The sequence below is a fragment of the Carlito syrichta genome, unplaced genomic scaffold (assembly GCF_000164805.1).
Source record: "Carlito syrichta isolate Samal-C Ts95f unplaced genomic scaffold, Tarsius_syrichta-2.0.1 Scaffold302973, whole genome shotgun sequence".
Classification (NCBI taxonomy): domain Eukaryota; kingdom Metazoa; phylum Chordata; class Mammalia; order Primates; family Tarsiidae; genus Carlito; species Carlito syrichta.
Window position 1 is genome coordinate 455,789 of NW_007247069.1, and position 17,891 is coordinate 473,679.

The 17,891-nt window shown below is 47.6% G+C and overlaps 1 protein-coding gene across 1 annotated transcript in view; it reads left to right on the plus strand.

The window, feature by feature from the left end:
- ROBO2 (roundabout guidance receptor 2) overlaps window positions 1-17,891 on the plus strand; it is a gene marked incomplete at its 5' end in the record, with an annotated part of 485,855 nt that overhangs the window by 405,677 nt on the left and 62,287 nt on the right. The window contains 4 exons of the mRNA XM_021711978.1: window positions 1,941-2,062; window positions 10,129-10,360; window positions 13,949-14,073; window positions 14,767-14,938. Coding sequence (XP_021567653.1) covers window positions 1,941-2,062; window positions 10,129-10,360; window positions 13,949-14,073; window positions 14,767-14,938 — 651 coding nt within the window. The remainder of the gene's footprint in view (window positions 1-1,940; window positions 2,063-10,128; window positions 10,361-13,948; window positions 14,074-14,766; window positions 14,939-17,891) is intronic.

The following is a 17,891-nucleotide window of genomic DNA, read 5'->3' on the forward strand; positions in this document are numbered from 1 at the left end:
TATAATTACCACGTAGCTCAGTGTAGTAGCAAGCAGGCTATTGTAACAGAGAAGGGCGCCTTAAACAAGTCGCATGCAATAAAGCCTCCCCGTGACTCGGGAGCGTGGCTGACATGATGACAGTCTGGGGAGGAGGGATGCCACTGTGCTATTGTTCTCTGCACAGTCATGTGATTAATATTCCACGATGATAAAAGGCCTGTAGGTAAAGAACTTGTCTCGAGAGAAAGAAAAGGCACAACAAGGAATTTGAGGCTCTGAAACTAGTTAGAGGCGGCCCTACCTAGACGCAGCTGCTTTCAGAGTGGCTGAACTTAATGAGTAAATTAAATTATTGAACTTGAAATGGAAGATGTATACCATTTTCAGTCAAGAAATGCTCGTACCCAGACCTTGCACACCTGTATAGACTCGGGCAGACTTTCCTGATCGTTGGGCAACCATACCAATCTCTACGGCCTGGCTCATAAAACAACTCGTGGTGAAAAGGTCCCAAAAGGTGAATGTAAAGTTGTTGGGTCTGGGCTTGTTCCAGCAGAAAGACTAGACGGAGCAGAAGACTCGTGTTCTCTTAACAGACCTTGGTCAGGAAACTCCTGCTCTGTGTCTGAGTGTCAGGGTCATTGCCACCACTCTTGTACCACACTTCTTGCAGCGGCTCTGCGTTCTGTCAGGCCGTCTTTTCAAGGAGCACTTTGCTTTGCGAGCTCTTCTTTTTCAAAGGTGTCCACACCTAAGTCTACTTATTGTGCCAGTACTGTAAATACTCGCACGATCCACATCAAAACCGACAACTCACATATCGGCAAAAGTTAATGTGGTTCACATCCAGTAAAATTTCACTTTGGTGTCCATGTTAAGAACTAAGACCAAGTGGACCCAGGGAACAAATTTGCCAGAGTATGGTTTCTGATTATTTATGCCCCAATTTAAGTGAGTATACCCAACTAAAATTACAGCTGAGATGTGCACTTAAAAATACTGCAAGAGTGCTGCATTGTAGCCTGGGAAAACAGGGGGAAAAAAAAAAACAAGATTAAGAAAGTAAATCATTTTAAATTGAATTTCCTTCCTTAAATAAAGTTGTTGAAGAAGAAACTCAACATTGAAGAGCACAGGTTAAGAGAGTGGATTTGAATATGTGTGAGAGTCTGTGTTTGATATCAAGTGGCTAGACCTAGCTGTCTCTAGTGTAGCTTTTTTTCTTACTGGACATGGACTGTGAGCCATTTTAGGGACAGTAGAGCCATCTGGGGTGACCAGTGAACACGGAGGCGGAGCAGGCTGACTGAGGGGGTTCGATCTTATGCGGCGGGGCCTTCTTCCCTCCCTCCCCCACACTCCTAACAGCAGCTGGGCATTCACTGCTGCGTGTTATCAGCATTCTCAGGGTTTCTGTCAGAAGAGTGTTTGGGGATCTGAGGAGCTCCTTCCTCTCGCTCCCCTACTGTTTCCCTTTAATGACACAGCTCACTTCCCCCCACCCACCCCACCACATTTCCCCCACTCCATGCCCCAGGCCGAAGCAGGCCCAAGAGTAAGGACACACGATTGCTCTTGGGACCGGTAGCGACCCAGAAATTCCTTCCATACACCAGCGTCTCTAGGAAGCTGGTCTTTCTAGAGAAGTCTTGGAGCACACACTCTGCCCCTTCCTAAGGAAAGAAATACCCGCACACAACAATGTGTCTGTATTTGAATGGGGCTGAGGGGTTGGAAATACGCTTCTGTTAACATATTTCTAGTGAGGATAAATATCATCTCTCCAATTATGTCCCACCACTCTGGTATTTCTAGAGAGGCTTACATGCTTTGCCATGAAAGGTTTTAGTTTTGTCCCTGCCCTTAGTTCTAATGACATGATATTGGCTTCTGTAAAATAAACTGGAGTTTGACTGTGGATTTTCAACATGGGGAGTGACTGCCTTCTCTAACTGCAGATATCAGCCCGCCAGCACAAGGAGTGGACCACAGACAAGTGCAAAAGGAACTAGGGGACGTCCTTGTTCGTCTCCATACTCCAGTGGTGTTGACGCCCACCACTGTCCAGGTCACGTGGACGGTAAGCTTTCAAAGGCACCGTGGATGGGGATCTCTCCTTTCAGGAAGACAAAAATGGAAAACACAGCTAAACCAAAAATAGTAATAAAACCCTCACCACTTTTTAAATCAAAGTGTCATCAATGACAATAAACATATTCAGGAAATTCAAAAGTGAATGGAGTAAGAATAGAGTGATTGTGATAGAAACGTGGCATGTTCTTTCTTTTGCATCTTCTACCAACTTTGTTGAGATATAGTCAACGTACCATAAAGTGCATAGCCACGTGTTTTTTAGTATAGAGAGTCTTGAAATCATCACCAAAATCTAATGTTAGAACATTCCATCTCCCCCAAATGAAGCCCTGCATCCGTTAGCAGACACCGCCTCCTCCCTTGTCTCAGCTCCTTGTGACCTCTAGTCCTGCTTAGACCTTTCATGGGAGTCATGTGGTATATGGTCTTCTGCACCTGGTCTTTCACCCTGCGTGATGGTTCTGGGTTCATCCATGTTGTGTTGGTGTCAGTACTTTGTTTATTCCTTATTGTTGCTGAATATAAGAATAGCCATTGTAGCACTGTCTCTTTCTGTTTATCCTTCATGTGCTGATGGATTTGGGGGTGGTTTCCACTTTGGGCGATTATGACGAGCGCTGCATGAACATTTGTGTACAAGTCTTTGTGTGGACATATGTTTTTATTTCTCTTGGTACACGCCTAGAAATCATTGAGTCATTTTGGCAACTCTCCATCTAACATTCTGATGAACTGCCAAAGTGTTTTCCAAAGTGGTTGTACCATTTTTTATCCTCACGAGCAATGTTTCAGTGTTCTGCTTCTCCCAAACACTTGCCAATTTTTCTCAAATCCTTGCCAGTGCTTATTATTATCTTTAGAGTTATAGTCTTTCTGGTGGCTGTGTAGTGGTATAATGTTGTGGTTTTGATCTGCGTTTCTTTAATAACTAGTTGTGTTCATTTTCATGTGCTTCTTGGATATTTGTATATCTTCTTTGCAGAAAAGCCTATTCAAGTTTTCTCTCCATTTTTATGTATGTATGTGTTGTTGTTGCTGTTGTTGATACGTAGTCTTGCTGGCTACGTTGCCCAGGCTGGTCTTGAAATCCTGGCCTCAGTGCTTGTCCTGCCTCAGCCTCCCAAAGTGCTGGGATTACAGACTCCAGGTGTGAGTTACCATACCCTGCCTCTTTGTCCATTTTTAAATTGGATTATTTGCCTTTTTATTACCGACTTGTAGAGGTTCTCGATATAGTCTAGATACAAGTCCCTCTCAGACATATGATTTGCAAATGTTTTTTCCCCCCGTCTTTGGGTTGTGTTTGCTCTTTTTGATGATGCCATCTGAAGCACAGAGTGTTGCGTTTACTTTTTTGATGATGCCATTTGAGCACAAAATACTTTGGTGTTTGGTGAAGTTTTCTTCTGAATTCCACTCACTCATCGTTACGTTCTTTCGGCTGAATCTCATGCGGCAGCACAAAAACACATATGGAATTCTGACAATTTGACATGTGTAGTCCAAAAACTACTGAGTGTTAAGAGATACATTGATTTTTTTTTTTTGAGTCAGAGTCTCACTCTGTTGCCCAGGCTGGAGTGCAGTGGCATGCTCACAGCCACCCCAGTATCGACCTGCTGGGCTCGAGTAATCCTTCCACCTCAGCCCTCCAAGTAGCCAGAACTAAAGTCACAAGCTACCACACCTGGCTAATTTTTTATTTATTGTAGAGACAAGGTCTCACCAGGTGGCCCAGGCTGGTCTCAAACCCCCGGGCTCAGGCAATACTCTCACTTCGGCCACCCAAAATTCTGGGATTACAGGCTTGAGCCACCATGCCTGGCCTGGAAATACATTGATAATTTGGGAGGCTGAGGTGGGTGGATTGCCTGAGCCCGCGGGTTCGAGACCTGCCTGGGTAACTTGATGAGACCTCATCTCTACAATAAATCAAAATGAGCCGGGCATGGTAGCACACGTGTAGTTCCAGCTCCTTGGAAGGCTGAGGCAGAAGGATCGCCGGAGCCCAGCAGGTCGAGGCTGCGGTGGCCGGGAGTGGCCATTGCACTCCAGTCTGGGTAACAGAGTGAGACTCCAGCTCAAAAAAAAATAAAAATAAAAAATAAAATGTGTCAGAATATCCACAACACTTTCGAAGTGCAAAATGCTTTGATCAAATGGTAGCCACTGCAGTGGAAATAAGAAGTAGCATGAAATTGTGATATTAGTCATATTGGAGAATACGAACACTTGTGTGAGTGTGTGTTTGTGTGTGTGTGTGCACGTGTCTTGAGAGGAGCTGGTGATGTTCTTCTCTGGGCCTGAGAGAGACAGCGCAAACTTCTCAGCTAGATGCAAGTGCTGTCCAATACACCCTCTAAAAATCCGCCAAGAGATGTGTTGGAATGACAGAAGCGGGTGTCTGCTGGTGGCTTCTGTGCACATGGAAGAACACGGGTCGGGGACAGACATGGTGTCCAGAGGAGCTGAATGGATTTCCACTTTAACTGAAAGAGTGTTCATTTGGAATGTGTTTATAGTTGTGTCTCTATGATTGTTGTTATTTGGCTGTCATAAATGAGGGCGGACTGTTCGCCGGTTCATTTCCCCCCAGGAGTCCAGGGTGCTTAGTTCCGTGGTTGCAACTATCTCACCCATTTCAACCAACTCCTTTAACAGAAGAAAAGAGTTTGTGAAAGAAAACAGATTGGTTTTTCCAAGCCCTTGAGTAGCTGTGTCTGAAGAATGAATCAATGAAGAAACAATTTCGGTGTCTTCTCAGTAATAATTTCATGGAACGGCTCCCTCTTATGAACGTTTGTGGGCTCCTGCCGTGTTCTGTGGATGTGGTGGCGGGGGTACTCCATACAGAGACACGGGTCTAGCTGGGAGAGGTTTGGGGGATCCCTGTGAGGGTGCCCAGGGCTGGGTGTGGTGGCGGGCGCACACACGCCCCCCGTGCATGGATGTCCCAGCCCACGTGGAGACCTGCCGGCTAGTCCCAGAAGGACCCCTTCTCACCTGTGTCTACGTAGGGGTGTGGCTGGCTCAGACCATGGAGTCGCAAGTCTCACGCGAGGCTCTTTTGCCCACCTCCACACATTCTTAGCAAAGGAAGCCGGTACAGACAGGTTGGATAGTGTTCCCAATCTCCCAAGTCTATTTAAGGCTAAAGACAGGAATCAAGTTTCCTGACTCCAAATCTGCTTTCCTTGTTGTTGTTTTCCACTTCAGGGATACACATCCAGCCAAAAGGAGCAGCTTTCCAATGGCAACGTTTGGATGATGATCCTGCTTGAGTGCATAGTCAGTCAAATGTTTAGTTTATGAGGAAAAATTGGGCAATACTTTAATAAAAATAAGACTAAGTCTATAATGTTTTAAGATTAATTATGATGACTAGTATTGCAGTGTGTCTAATTCAATTTCTGATATAATTTTGCAAAGTCTTTTCTGTTTTCTGTGTATGATGGCTCCTCTTCTGTCCCCATAAGGGGAACATCATTGCTGCATCCTTTCTCCAGCGGCACCTTTAGTTGTGTTATCTGCCAAGTCATCTGTCTCGCGGTAGCTGTGACTAGATACTAACTAAAAAGTTCAAAGAAATAGTCGTATTGTTCAGATCAGATTTTTCCTCATTCTCAATTGAAAAAAAGTTTGATCTGTTGGAAGTTTCAACTGGGGCTTTTTTTAAATTGTTGTTTTATTTTTGAATTGGAGTCTCACTCTGTCGCCCAGTCTAGAGTGCAGTGGCATGCTCACAGCCACCCCAGTGCTGACCTACCAGGCTCCCACGATCCTTCTGCCTCGGCCTTCCAAGTAGCCAGAACCACAGAACTACAGGCACGTGCAACCACGCCTGACTAACTTTTTATTTATTGAAGAGACGAGGTCTCTCCAAGTTGCCCGGGCTGGTCTCGCAGCTGTGGGCCCAGGCCATCCACTCGCCTTGGCCTCCCAAAGTGCTGGGATGACAGGCTGAGCCACCGAGCCTGGCCGAGGGGACTTCTTTTAAGCTGCTTCTCAACATGGGAATTATTTGGGTAGAATCAAAGTCATTATGTCGGTGCAGCTAAACACTTTCAAAGGCACTGAGTTCAAAAGAGTAAATCAAATCAGAGAGACACTGCCTGCCAGTAGACAGGAAGTTTTTCCAAGAGAGAGACCTGGTCATCCTCACTGCTGCGTCCCAGGAAGCTGGTCACATCTCGTGTGCATGTCGACCTCCTGCGTGGGCTGTGACTCTGTGAGTCTGGGATGCGTTTCTTCCATTCCTGCCTTCCAGATCAGTGTCTCCTCCGAAGGGACCTTTGAGTAACTGTCTGTTGAGTGCTGGAGTCAGCTGTCTCCATCCACTTTTCATTTCCTTTCGAGAAGACATCCCATTGCTATCACAGCACGTTGTTCCCTGTGAGTTTGTAGCAGCACGTGACATAAGCATGTCTTTGAGAGAGGCACATTTTGTGAAATAAAGTCAAGCTCGGAATGGGGCCAGTCGCCAAACAAATTGTCACTATTTTGTTTCCGTGTGACATTTTCCATTTGCTAAATGCACATGTTGTTTAAATGACCTCACTGTGAGGATTTGCGTTACAGCTGTGCTGAGGTTTGAGGGGAGAACAGTCTTCCCAACCTACGTGCTTAGGTTTGGGGACGGCTAAAGACGGTAGGTCGCCAGTGGTGGACTGGATTCGTAGCCAGTGGTGCCAATGTCTACCCGCCGCCCCATGTCCTGGGCTAAACTTGAAGCCACAATTGTGAGCCACGGCTGCTTTCTGAAACAACTGTTCTTACGTCGAGGGTAGACAGAATTGCTCTTCCACAAAGGAAAATAGCAGGAAGTCACCTACAGAGGAATGATTATTATTCCAGTGGTTTTTTTTTTTTTTTTTTTTTTTTTGGTTTTCTTTTGTTCAAGGACAAAAAGAATGACATACCCTTTGTTCCTTAACTATCACTTTCCGAGAGATGAGACGGCCCCTTAGCAGCTAAGCCCCCCAAAGAAAATTTGCTTTGAATTTCAGCATCGATGGAGTTTTGTAACTGAAAAGATAGGCAGCAGCATGTTGCCTCAGCATCTTATGGCAGTGGGCTGGAGGCCACGTTTCAGCCTGTCCCCTCCTTCAGACGCTGCCTCTCCACTGCACACATCCAGAGCTTGCAGGGTGCTCCGACGTGTCTTGGTCCTTTGAATGATCCTGTGCCCTTGAGATGCAGGCATTATGAAGCAAACTGAGACTGAAGCTCAGGCCGTTAAGGAGGCTGACCACAATTCAGCCTGAGACCCAGGACTTGGAGCCCAAGGTTTTTCATTCTCCTCTCACTTTTTCCTCAAGACAACTCTTTTTCACTCAAGATTCAGGAAAGATTCATTTCTTAAAGTATATAAGCCCATGGATTTGTGGCCAGACTCTGATGGTGGTTAACTCAGCAGGGAAATCCTTCTTCTTATCATCAGAAGGGTGACAGGACTCAGGACAAGCATAGCGCTTCCCTGGAAAATGGCCCTGTGTCAGAATGAGCCCACGGTGAGATCGCAGAACATGTGTCCAGGAAAAGGCTCCCAAGTGAGGGTGGGAAGCACGTGTCCTGGAACGTCCCACCTGCTTTTAAGGGAACGTTCAGCATTTCCATCCTTGCCTCCACCTGTAGCAATGGATGTCCTTCTGAGAAACATGCTTTGCAACTGCACAAAGTCGAGCCAAGCGATCTGGCCCTGAGAGGGCCCTCGCTTTGTGCCACATACCCTGAAGTGTGCGAGGCGATGCTGTGCAGTGAACACGAGCATCTGAAGTCCCTACAACACTTAATTAATGAAAACCAAACATGGGTAAAACCAATTTGCCCTGATTTACAGACTCCCTTCATCTGGAAACAGCTGCTTAATGTTCTTCTTAAAAACACAGCTTGCTTCTTTCAGTATTAACAAGCTATTATTGTGAGTTATGTCTTTCTTTCAGTATATAAATTCACTTAAAGCAAACGCAGAGAAGTTTATAAAATGCAAGCTTAATGTTGTTTTAACATATGCTGCAAGGAGTTTTCGAACACTGACAGTTTGGATGAAAGGCCTCTCTCTTGGGCGCTCATGAATTTATTTTTTTTTAACTTCTTGGCGGCTGTGTTTTATGACGTCAGAACAACTCCTGCTTTTTAAGAAATGTTTCAGGTGGTCCAGTCATGCCTAGTAGCACGGCTGAGGCCTCGGAGACCATGAATGTCCATGTCAGTCCGCGTCGAGCTGGACTCACCTCGACTTCACACAACTTCACACCAGTATAGCGCCGGTTCCAGAAGCTCCGTGGAGGCTGGAAAACTGGTTGGGCAAAGGGATGTGAGGTTGCCGAGACTTGTCTGGGGACCTGGAATTAGTTCATTCCGTCCACACTCAGACCACCAAATCCATGGAGCTTTCCAGTGTGAACATTCTAAACACAGAACGTATGGTTTTTTTTCCCCTGTATTTGTATTGAAACTCTGCATTTTTGACTTCGTGGAGCCAGTACTTTTAGCTACCAGTCATTCATTTGCTGCCTTTACCTAAAAATCCATAAAACAGTACAGCAGCTGGAGCAGAAATGTTAGAAGTTTCTACATGAAACGATGCCTTTTGTTGATAACATGCTGACAATTGGCTAAAGAAATGTATTAAAGGAATAAATAACCATCTCTACTATCAACTTTTCTCTTTCCTTTTTCCTCACAACCTTCCTGAAATGAGACTATTCCATTTCTTTTCCATGAATCTTTACACTCTATTTGACAGTGAAATATGTCACGTTTAAGGCTTCTTATAATATGACTATAAGCTATTATATGGGATATTAGTTGGAGAAGTCCTGAACAATTTTATGTTTAAATCAAGCATTTCTAGAAACATGATGAACCATTTAAATCTGTTTAATTTACAAAAAAACACACAAAAAACTGTAAAGTCACAAATCCTTTTCTCCCTGAAGACAAAACAAGCATAAAAACCTAGTAAAGACTATTTAATAAACGTATGAAGAGAAGAACGTGTTTCTTTTCTTATCTCGCACATACACATATTTGAGTTTATGTAATTATGGAGAGTGAACAAAAACACTTTTTAAAAGTTCTAATGAGGCGAGTTATCAGATTCAAAACTTCAGCTTGTCTTTAGAAGCAGCTGCTCCCCCATGGACATTACGGAAGTGAAAGGGTCCAACAGTTGTCCCAGGGAGTCAGAAGTGGGCGGGCAAGTGCAGGTTTCCAGGACTTCCTCTTCCACGCGACTCACGGTTGACCTGCAGCCCCAGCGGCCGTCTGTCTCCTTCTCTGTGCGGGGCTTTGAGCAGAGCGGCCGGCCCCTCTCCCTGGGCCCAGCCTCCTCCGCAGGCCCAAGCCCCTGCGCCCCCTTCCCCGGGTGCCTTGTCTCCTGGCTCTCCTGGTCCCAGGCGCCTCCTGCATGAGGGTTTTTCCATTTGTCAGGAGCGAGACTCCCCAGTGGTCTAGAGACGCTGGGTGATACCTGCTTCCCCCTGGACCACCACGTCACCAGGCAGGGCTGACTCCACCCATGCCCATGTGTCCTAGGGCTTGGCAGAATCCCTTCCTCCTGTGAGTCAGGACCTGGGCAGGGAGTCTGGAGAGAGTGAGGCATCAGGGAGCGGGCGGCAGATGAGCCTGGAGATGCCCCCAGAGGCGTGCTCAGCAGAGCCCGTCCGGAGTGCTGAGAGTTGGGGCTGGTGAGACGCCCAGCTGGACACAGGAGGGCCTGGGCCTTGGGCTTTTCCAGGCATCTGGCTCCATCATGTAGGCGTCTTACCTACTGGGAGGTGTTTCAGACAGGCCAGAGTGGGTCACTCTTCCTTGTAAAAACCGTCTGAGGAGCAGTGCAAACTCTAAGGGGAAGTGACTAGAAGCAAAAGGACGAGTGGAGTCCTGGAAGCACCCGAGGGTGGCCGCGAGGACAGGCATGGACAGGAGGGAGGTGCCTTCGTGTCAAGCGTCATGGGTGGCCGCGAGGGCAGGGACGGGACAGGAGGGGTGTGCCTACGGCGTCCGCATGCCGCCCTTCCGGGTCAAGCGTCGCGCTGTGTCTTCCAGGTGGACCGCCAGCCTCAGTTCATCCAGGGCTACCGGGTCATGTACCGCCAGACGTCGGGCCTGCAGGCCACATCTGCGTGGCAGAACCTGGATGCCAAAGTCCCCACAGAGCGCAGTGCTGTCCTGGCCAACCTGAAGAAGGGCGTGGCTTACGAGATCAAGGTCCGCCCCTACTTTAATGAGTTCCAAGGAATGGACAGCGAGTCCAAAACAGTTCGCACGGCCGAGGAAGGTCAGTATTCGGGTTTCTCACAGACAGAGACCATTGCCTTTGCAGTTCCGTGTGCCATCCTCCCTAGAAGTGTAAAAAGAGACCATCTGAAAGGGAAGCCAGGAAGCGCCACGTTCTCCTTCTATTTTGAGAACTCCATAAATCTGACAGGGAGAAAACAATGACACCGGCAAAATTTGAATTTCTCTCAAGTAAACATTTGCTCCAAGTCGTATGTTTTTCAGTTCACTTGGATGGGATTATGCTGTATTCCCATATTTTTATGTGGGTTTAGCTCATTTGGCTTCATTAAAACACAGACTTCGGGAGTGCCAAGAGCCAGGCTGTTCACATGCCCACGCTTTTTCCGGCGTGTGGCGTGTTATTTCACGTGCCTCTTTCCCCTGGGGGCACTGCCACTCTGGCCTAGGACTTCCACTAGGGAGGCCACTGGCAATCTGCAGGGGATTCCTCGTTCGCGAAGTTCCCCTCTCCCCTGCTTTGGATCCTGGCTTGCCGATGGATGTTCCAAAGTCAGTTTGTGATGGACGCGAGATTAATGTGGGTTTCCACAGTCCGTCTGCGAGGGTCTCCCTCACTAAACAGGAGGCTGATGACAAATGTTGCTAGCAAAGTCAAAAAAGTGAGATGCCAAATAAGAGACCCCCATCTGCCCTTGTGCCAATTGTGTGCGCACCACTGGTGTCAAAAGCCTTTCTCATCTCTTTTCTTTTTTTTTTCTTTCTGAGTTGGAATCTCCCTCTGTCGCCCAGGCCAGAGTGCAGTGGCACACTCACAGCCACCCCAGCATCGACTTGCTGGGTTCTTGCAATCCTTCCACTTCAGCCTTCCAAGTAGCTGGAACTACAGGCAAGCGCTACCATGCCCAGCTTATTTTTAAAAATTCATCATGGCGACGAGGTTTCATCAAGTTGCCTAGGCTGGTCTGGAACCCCTAAGCTCAGGCAGTCCTCTTGCCTTGGCCTCCCAAAGTGCTAGGATTATAGGTTTGAGCCACCACACCTGGCCAAAAAAGCCTTTTTCATACACAATAAGGGCAACCTTAAGGACATGTATCTATAGGTTGCACACACTAACGTGTATGTATTTACGTTTAACCAAAGAGCTTTTGAATGATACGTTTCTTGTCTTACAACACAGCGAGATGGCATCTTTCCTCTGGTTTGCAGGTGCTATCCTGGTTGGGGCAGAGTGCATGCTTTTAAGGGCATTGTTAATCTACTTTCAGGATACGTAAAGAAACAATTTCTGAAAGTTCATAAGAGTGTCGCTTCCCCTTGCTTGAAGGTGTTTATGATAACGGTGATGATAATAACGGCATCTTCATGTGTTGTTCAGTTTACTCTCAGGTGGAGAGGGGACTTCACTGCAGCCTGCGCTATGTGAAGCCCACTTCCAAAATCAGTCTCACGAGCTAGGCTCTTTCTCCGGGTGAGACGTGTGTCAAAATTCAGCATACATTCGTCCCCGAGGTCTGCAGCTGTGTGGAGATGGCACGTGGCCCTCCACAGGACTGTCTGGGAGTGTGTTGAAGCTCTGGGCTCTCTCACACCTGCAGAAAGTAGCCGGCCCAGGACCATCATCCCATCAGGTGGTGACCGGGAGGCTACAGGCCAGTGGCAGGGGGGGGGGATAAGGAACCAGCCCCCAAGGTGTTATTTTCCATGAGGTCTCCTCGAGAAGCCTACGGCAGGTAGGCGAGGGGGTGGGTTTATGCCACGTGCCACATTCTGGAGCAAGGTTGTCACATGAGCCGGGCCATGGGAGCTCACGTCTGTCTGTGTCTCCCAGATCTCGTGGCCACGAAGGCCCAGTGTGCTGGGATGTGTCGTGACACATTTACCAAGCAGGTGAGGTTGGCAACAGACTCATAAAATAGCTTTTCGGATGTTGAGGGCGTTTCCAAAGAACTAATTGTGCAGATACGTGAAAGGGACCCCAAAGCCCAGAATGACCTTCTGGAAGGTGGGCCCTTGTGGTGCCAGGCTTCCCCCACCAGGCGTGGCTTCTCGGAGTCCACGGGCATCCAGGTGCCAGCTAGCGTTGTTGTGAACTGCTACGTTTGGCTTCAGTGCATTTTTTAAAGTTTTTATTTCTTGGAGATTCTCTCTGCACACTTGCCCATTGCATGATGGGTGATTTACGGGCACACCTGCCCACAGTGCATTGAGCATTCAGCAGTTTCCACCAAGCACGTCGTGGCCCCCAGGACTCGCCTTCCCTCTTCATCTGATCTCGCCCCAAGCCATTTTTTTTTTTGTTTCCCCAATGAAATAAGTACTCAAAGGGAAACATTTTGACAGTGTGAAAGAGGTGAACCAAAAAACAGCAGAAGCACTAAAAGGCATCAAAACTGACGAGTAAAAAACTGTTTTGAGCAGTGGAAAAAGCATCTCAATAGCTGTATTGCATCCAACAAAGTGGACTTTGAAGGGGACTGAAGTTCAAACATGTAAGAATAAACACACAATTTTTATCAATAAATTCCAGGTTTTGGGGTGTCGCCCCTCATGTGAGAACATTTACAGTATTATGTAAAAACCCTTCCCTACCATAAAACTCTTAGACTTTTCTTAACTGTCAAGAAGGATTTTATGCAGGGCTCTGGTGTTGTGTTTCCTGCCTTTGGTTTTAAGCCAGAGACTCCCTGAGAATAGACGAGTTTTTCCGCAAGATGTGTACTTCTTAGCTCTCGATGCCCTGGCTGGGAGAGGCGCCATCTGATGTTGAGATTGCCTCTCTCTCGTCTGTTCCAGTATGGTTGGAATTAGTTTGAGGAAAAACTAGAAAGGAGAGGATTCTTGCCGGAAATCCCCATCTACTCAGTTCACACTTGACCCCTGTGAACTGTCCTCAGTTTTTCATCAGAGTCCCTTTCCCAAACACACAAAACAAGTTTTAAAGCTTAAAGTATGGGCACATTTTTAGCAGTTAATTATTTTTCCCAGTATACAAGGGATGTTTTTCCTGCATTAGTGAAATCCATGGCTACGTTTTTGTCTTTATTTTGTAAACACAAACCAAAGCCACACACACAGAAGTGGCTGTCAAAACTGCCACCACCCAGAAATGACACCTGATAGAATTTTGGGCTATATTCTCTCAGAGTACTTTTGGTGAGAAGAGTTTGTTTGCCCGTTTGTTCTTTCAGAAAGACAGCCTGTTAGAACTGAGAGAATGTCCGGGTTCAAGTTCTGTCTGGCTGCTGACTTGGACAGGCCTCTCGTGGGCATGGCCGGGTTCAAGTCCTGTCTGGCTGCTGACTTGGACGGGCCTCTCGCGGGAAGCCTGTGCCCTCACCCTGGCCCCGAGTTGGGGGCTGCTGCCCCTTCTGGGGCTGGTGTGAGAGCCCCCGCGCAGCCCGGTCAGGGCATGGGAAGATGTGATCCCACAGGGCCGCCCCACCTTGCCCAGAGCACCCTCCGGGCTGCGCCCCCTGTGGTAGTGTCGGAAGGGTGTCTTCAAAAGCGGGCACTGTGGGCTCTGAGCAGAGTCCGCGTTCCCGGAGGCCTGGCCACCCGTGTCTCGTCTGCCTCCCGTCCTGGAAGCAGCACGGTGTTCACCACTTTCGTCTCTTCTGTCCCCCAGCCCCAAGCGCCCCTCCGCAGTCGGTCGCGGTGCTGGCGGTGGGAAGCCACAACAGCACCAGCATCAGTGTGTCCTGGGACCCGCCCCCCGCAGACCACCAGAACGGCGTGATCCAGGAGTACAAGGTGGGCGCGTGCGAGGAGGGTGCTGGACGGGGTGGGGTGCCCGGGGGACCTCGGTGTCCCACGGGGCAGCCCGTCCCTAGAGTTCCTTCTGCTCAGATGGAGGGTCACATGACTTTTAACGTCCTGGGGCAACAGGTAACACGCAGATGCGTGGAGCATCAGCCCCTGGCCACAAGGTCCCAGATCACTCAGCTCAGCTGGAGACTGCAGCCCTCCAGCGGGTGGTGGTCGGGGACTGCCAGGCCAGGACCTCGGGGGTCTAGGGAGACTGGCAGGGTGGGCAGTGAAGCCCCCACTCGGAAACACCTGTGTCTTTGTGATGAGAATTCTGATTAAGAGGCATGAGGGCAAACGTTTTTCAACCCTGTCCTCAGAAAAAAAGATGCTTCTGGGATGGAGGGAGCAGAAACGCTGCTTCTGTCTGTGCATCGAGGGTCTGTGAGGCCTTTCACTTGAAGAGAGACAGCCACTGAAGCAGCACGTTTTGAAAAGCTGACTTACAGAAAGCAGCCGCACACACACATGCGCACGCACACACACACACATGCATGGGTTAGCTGCAGAGGGCAGGCTTGAGAAAATGCCATTAACCACCAACTCCTTAAGCCTAGAACACAGGTTGGTTGCTTTTAGAATACCTCACGAGACCGTGTCCTTCTGTGTCCATCTGTCATGAACTTCCCACGTCTGCAGATCTGGTGTCTGGGAAACGAGACGCGGTTCCACATCAACAAGACCGTGGACGCAGCCATTCGCTCTGTCATCATTGGTGGCCTGTTCCCAGGTATTCAATACCGGATAGAGGTCGCAGCCAGCACCAGCGCCGGGGTTGGCGTCAAGTCCGAGCCGCAGCCCGTCATCATCGGTGAGTGTCAGTCTCACACCTGCGCCTTGGACCCAGCCCCTGATGCAGGCAGGTTGTGGCCTGGAATCGACCACCTCCCACAGCCGTGCACTTTGTTGTTTTTGTTTTTTGTTTTTGAGTTGGAATCTCACTCTGTCGCCCAGACTGGAGTGCAGCGGCCGCTCCCGGCCACCACAGCCTCGACCTGCTGGGCTCCGGCAATCCTTCCGCCTCAGCCTTCCGAGTAGCCGGAATTACAGGCATGCACCGCCACGCCCGGTTGTTTTTCGATTCATTGTAGAGATGAGGTCTCGCTGCCCAGGCGGGTCTCGAACCCGCGGGCTCAGGCAATCCACTCACCTCAGCCTCCCAAAGGCATGGGATGACAGGCTGAGCCACCAAGCCCAGCTGGCTGTGCCCTTTGATTGGCACACGCACACCCCGTGTCACCAGTGCCTTCACTTGTGGAAGTGTTCACAGAAGTGCTCATGCCCTTGGGTCCCAGGCTTTTAAACTACAGTCTCTAAGAGTCTGGATGCTGAGAGGTGGCTTGAGAATTATTTTTAGCCAATAGTTCCGTGAGCATTGTTGGCGCTACTGAACTGTAATGGAGAATGAGGCCATTGTTAAAGGGCGTGGGTCACGTTTCAGATCTCCGTGTGTCTTCCAAGTCAGAAAAGGCACCGAGAATTAACCAGAAATGGGCCAAAAGAAACTTTGTGTCCCAACATACTATCCCACAGAAGCCATTCGTGTTAAATCTGCTGGCCTCCTTGCGTGAAGTTGTCCCTCGTCTTCATGGCTTGCGTGGGACTGTGCTTGAAAGGTGTGTCGCAGGAATAGCCCTGAATTCACCATTTGGGGTCTGGTTTCTCTGGCTGAGCGCAGTTTGTGAGATTCCCCCATGCGTGTGTTGTGCCGCTCATATGTCTGATGCCGAGCTGTCTCTGGTCATAGGAGTGTGCCATATTTTGTCTATCTGCTTTTCTCTTGAGAGAATGAATATTCTTATGTCAGTCTTTCTGACGACCCATGTTTTCATTCCTTTTTGGAGAGATGCATAGGAGTGAATTTCTGGGTCAAAGGGTGGTGTAGTTTGACGTTGTAAGAAACTGTAAATGAAATTCAAATTGTTGTATAATTTTATACTCCCACCAGCAATAAAAGAAAAAAAAAGTCTTCCAGTTTCTCTGCATTGTCACGACCATTTGATGTTGCCGTTGTTTGTAATTTTAGTCATTCTCAAGGATGGAAAGCTGTACCTCCTTGTGATTCCAACTAGAGTCTTCTTCCGTGACTAATGATGTTGAGTAACTTTGCCTATAATTAACGGCCACTTACACACTTTCTTTTGTGAATTGATCACATCTTTGCCTTTTTAAAATTAAGCTTTCTCTTGAGGAGTCACTTACACATTCTGGACACACATTCTTTGCCATGTATAAGTATTGCAAATATTTTCTCCTAGTTCATGGTTTCTCCATTTGTTTTCTTAATAATGTCCTTTGATGAACCACAGTTTTAAATTTTAATGCAGTACAGTGGATCTAGTTTTTCTTTTCGTTTAGTGCTTTCTAAGAAACTGTGGCCTATTTCTAGTGAGTGGGAATGTTTCCTTCTAGAAGCTTTGTAATTTAAGCTTTTATGCTAGATTTTAATTCACCTAAAGGCAATGCCTGTGAATCTAAGGCTCAGGCTTTTTTGTTTCCCCATGTATGAGGTCTGACAATTAAGTGCATGGACTCATTCTGGAAAAGTACTCCATACCTCATGGCTGAATATCACTGCAATCACCTTTGGGGTACTCCCTTTGGGAAGCTATGTACCGACACCAGTTCCTAGGCCACCTGTTAAAGCAGTTTCAGAATTCTTTTTCTGGGATGGCCATCAGAGCTGTGGTCATGAGAATGTCAGAGTTTGAATTAAAGCAAGCAAGAAACATTAACTTTCTTGTTAGACTTGGCAAAAGTGAAAGTGAAATCAGGAACAAGTTAGTACACATTTATGGGGATAATGCCATGAAGAAAACAGCAGTGTACAAATGGATGAAATGTTTTCCTGAGGGGAGAAAAAGTGTCACCAATGAAGAGAAGTCAGGATGGCTAGTAACAAATGGAACTGCGAAGCTACTACAAAAATTTGTCGAATTGTGTGTCAGATCATTGGCTGACTGTAAGAGGCAGAGCAGACCAAATAAACATCGAGAAAGAAACAGGGAAACCTTAATTGAAAATCTTGGCATTGAGAAAGGTGTGTGCAAAGATGCTCCCAAAGGAGCTCTTGCATCACGACAATGCACCAGCTCACGCTGTCTGTGAGGGAGTGTTTAGCCAGTCAACAAATAACTGTATTGAAACGCCCTCCCTCCTCACCTGGTCTGGCGCCCGGTGACTTTTTACTTTACCCCAAAGATAAAGGAAATAATGAAAGGAAGACATTTGGATGACATTCAGCACATTTAGGGTAATACGATGACAGTTCTGATGGTTGTTCTAGAAAAAAGAGCTCTGAGCTTGCTTTGACGAGTGGCCTTGGCACTGGCATTGGCGCGTAGCTTCCCAAGGGGAGGACTTCAAAGGCGACTGAAGTGATATTCGGCAATGAGGTGTGGAGCACTTGTTCGAGCATGAGTTCACGAGCTTAACTGCCAGACCTTGCATGTCATGTGTTGAGGAGACATTCCCTTTCCCAATGGGCCTTATCTGTATAGATTGTTCCTGGGTTCCCCTGGGGTTCCATTAGTTTATATGTCTGTCCATATGCCACACCACACTGTGTTGATTCCTGTTGCTTATTTTGCGCCTTGAAGTTAGGCGCTGTGAACATGCTGCCATTTTCTTCTGCAAAATTTGGGCTGTAAGCCTTCTGCTCTTCCAGATACTTTTCAAATCAGCTTGTCACGTTCTACAAAGACATTTGGAAATTGTGATTGAAACTTTCGTGAATCTATCCATCCAGTTGGGTAGAGTTAATA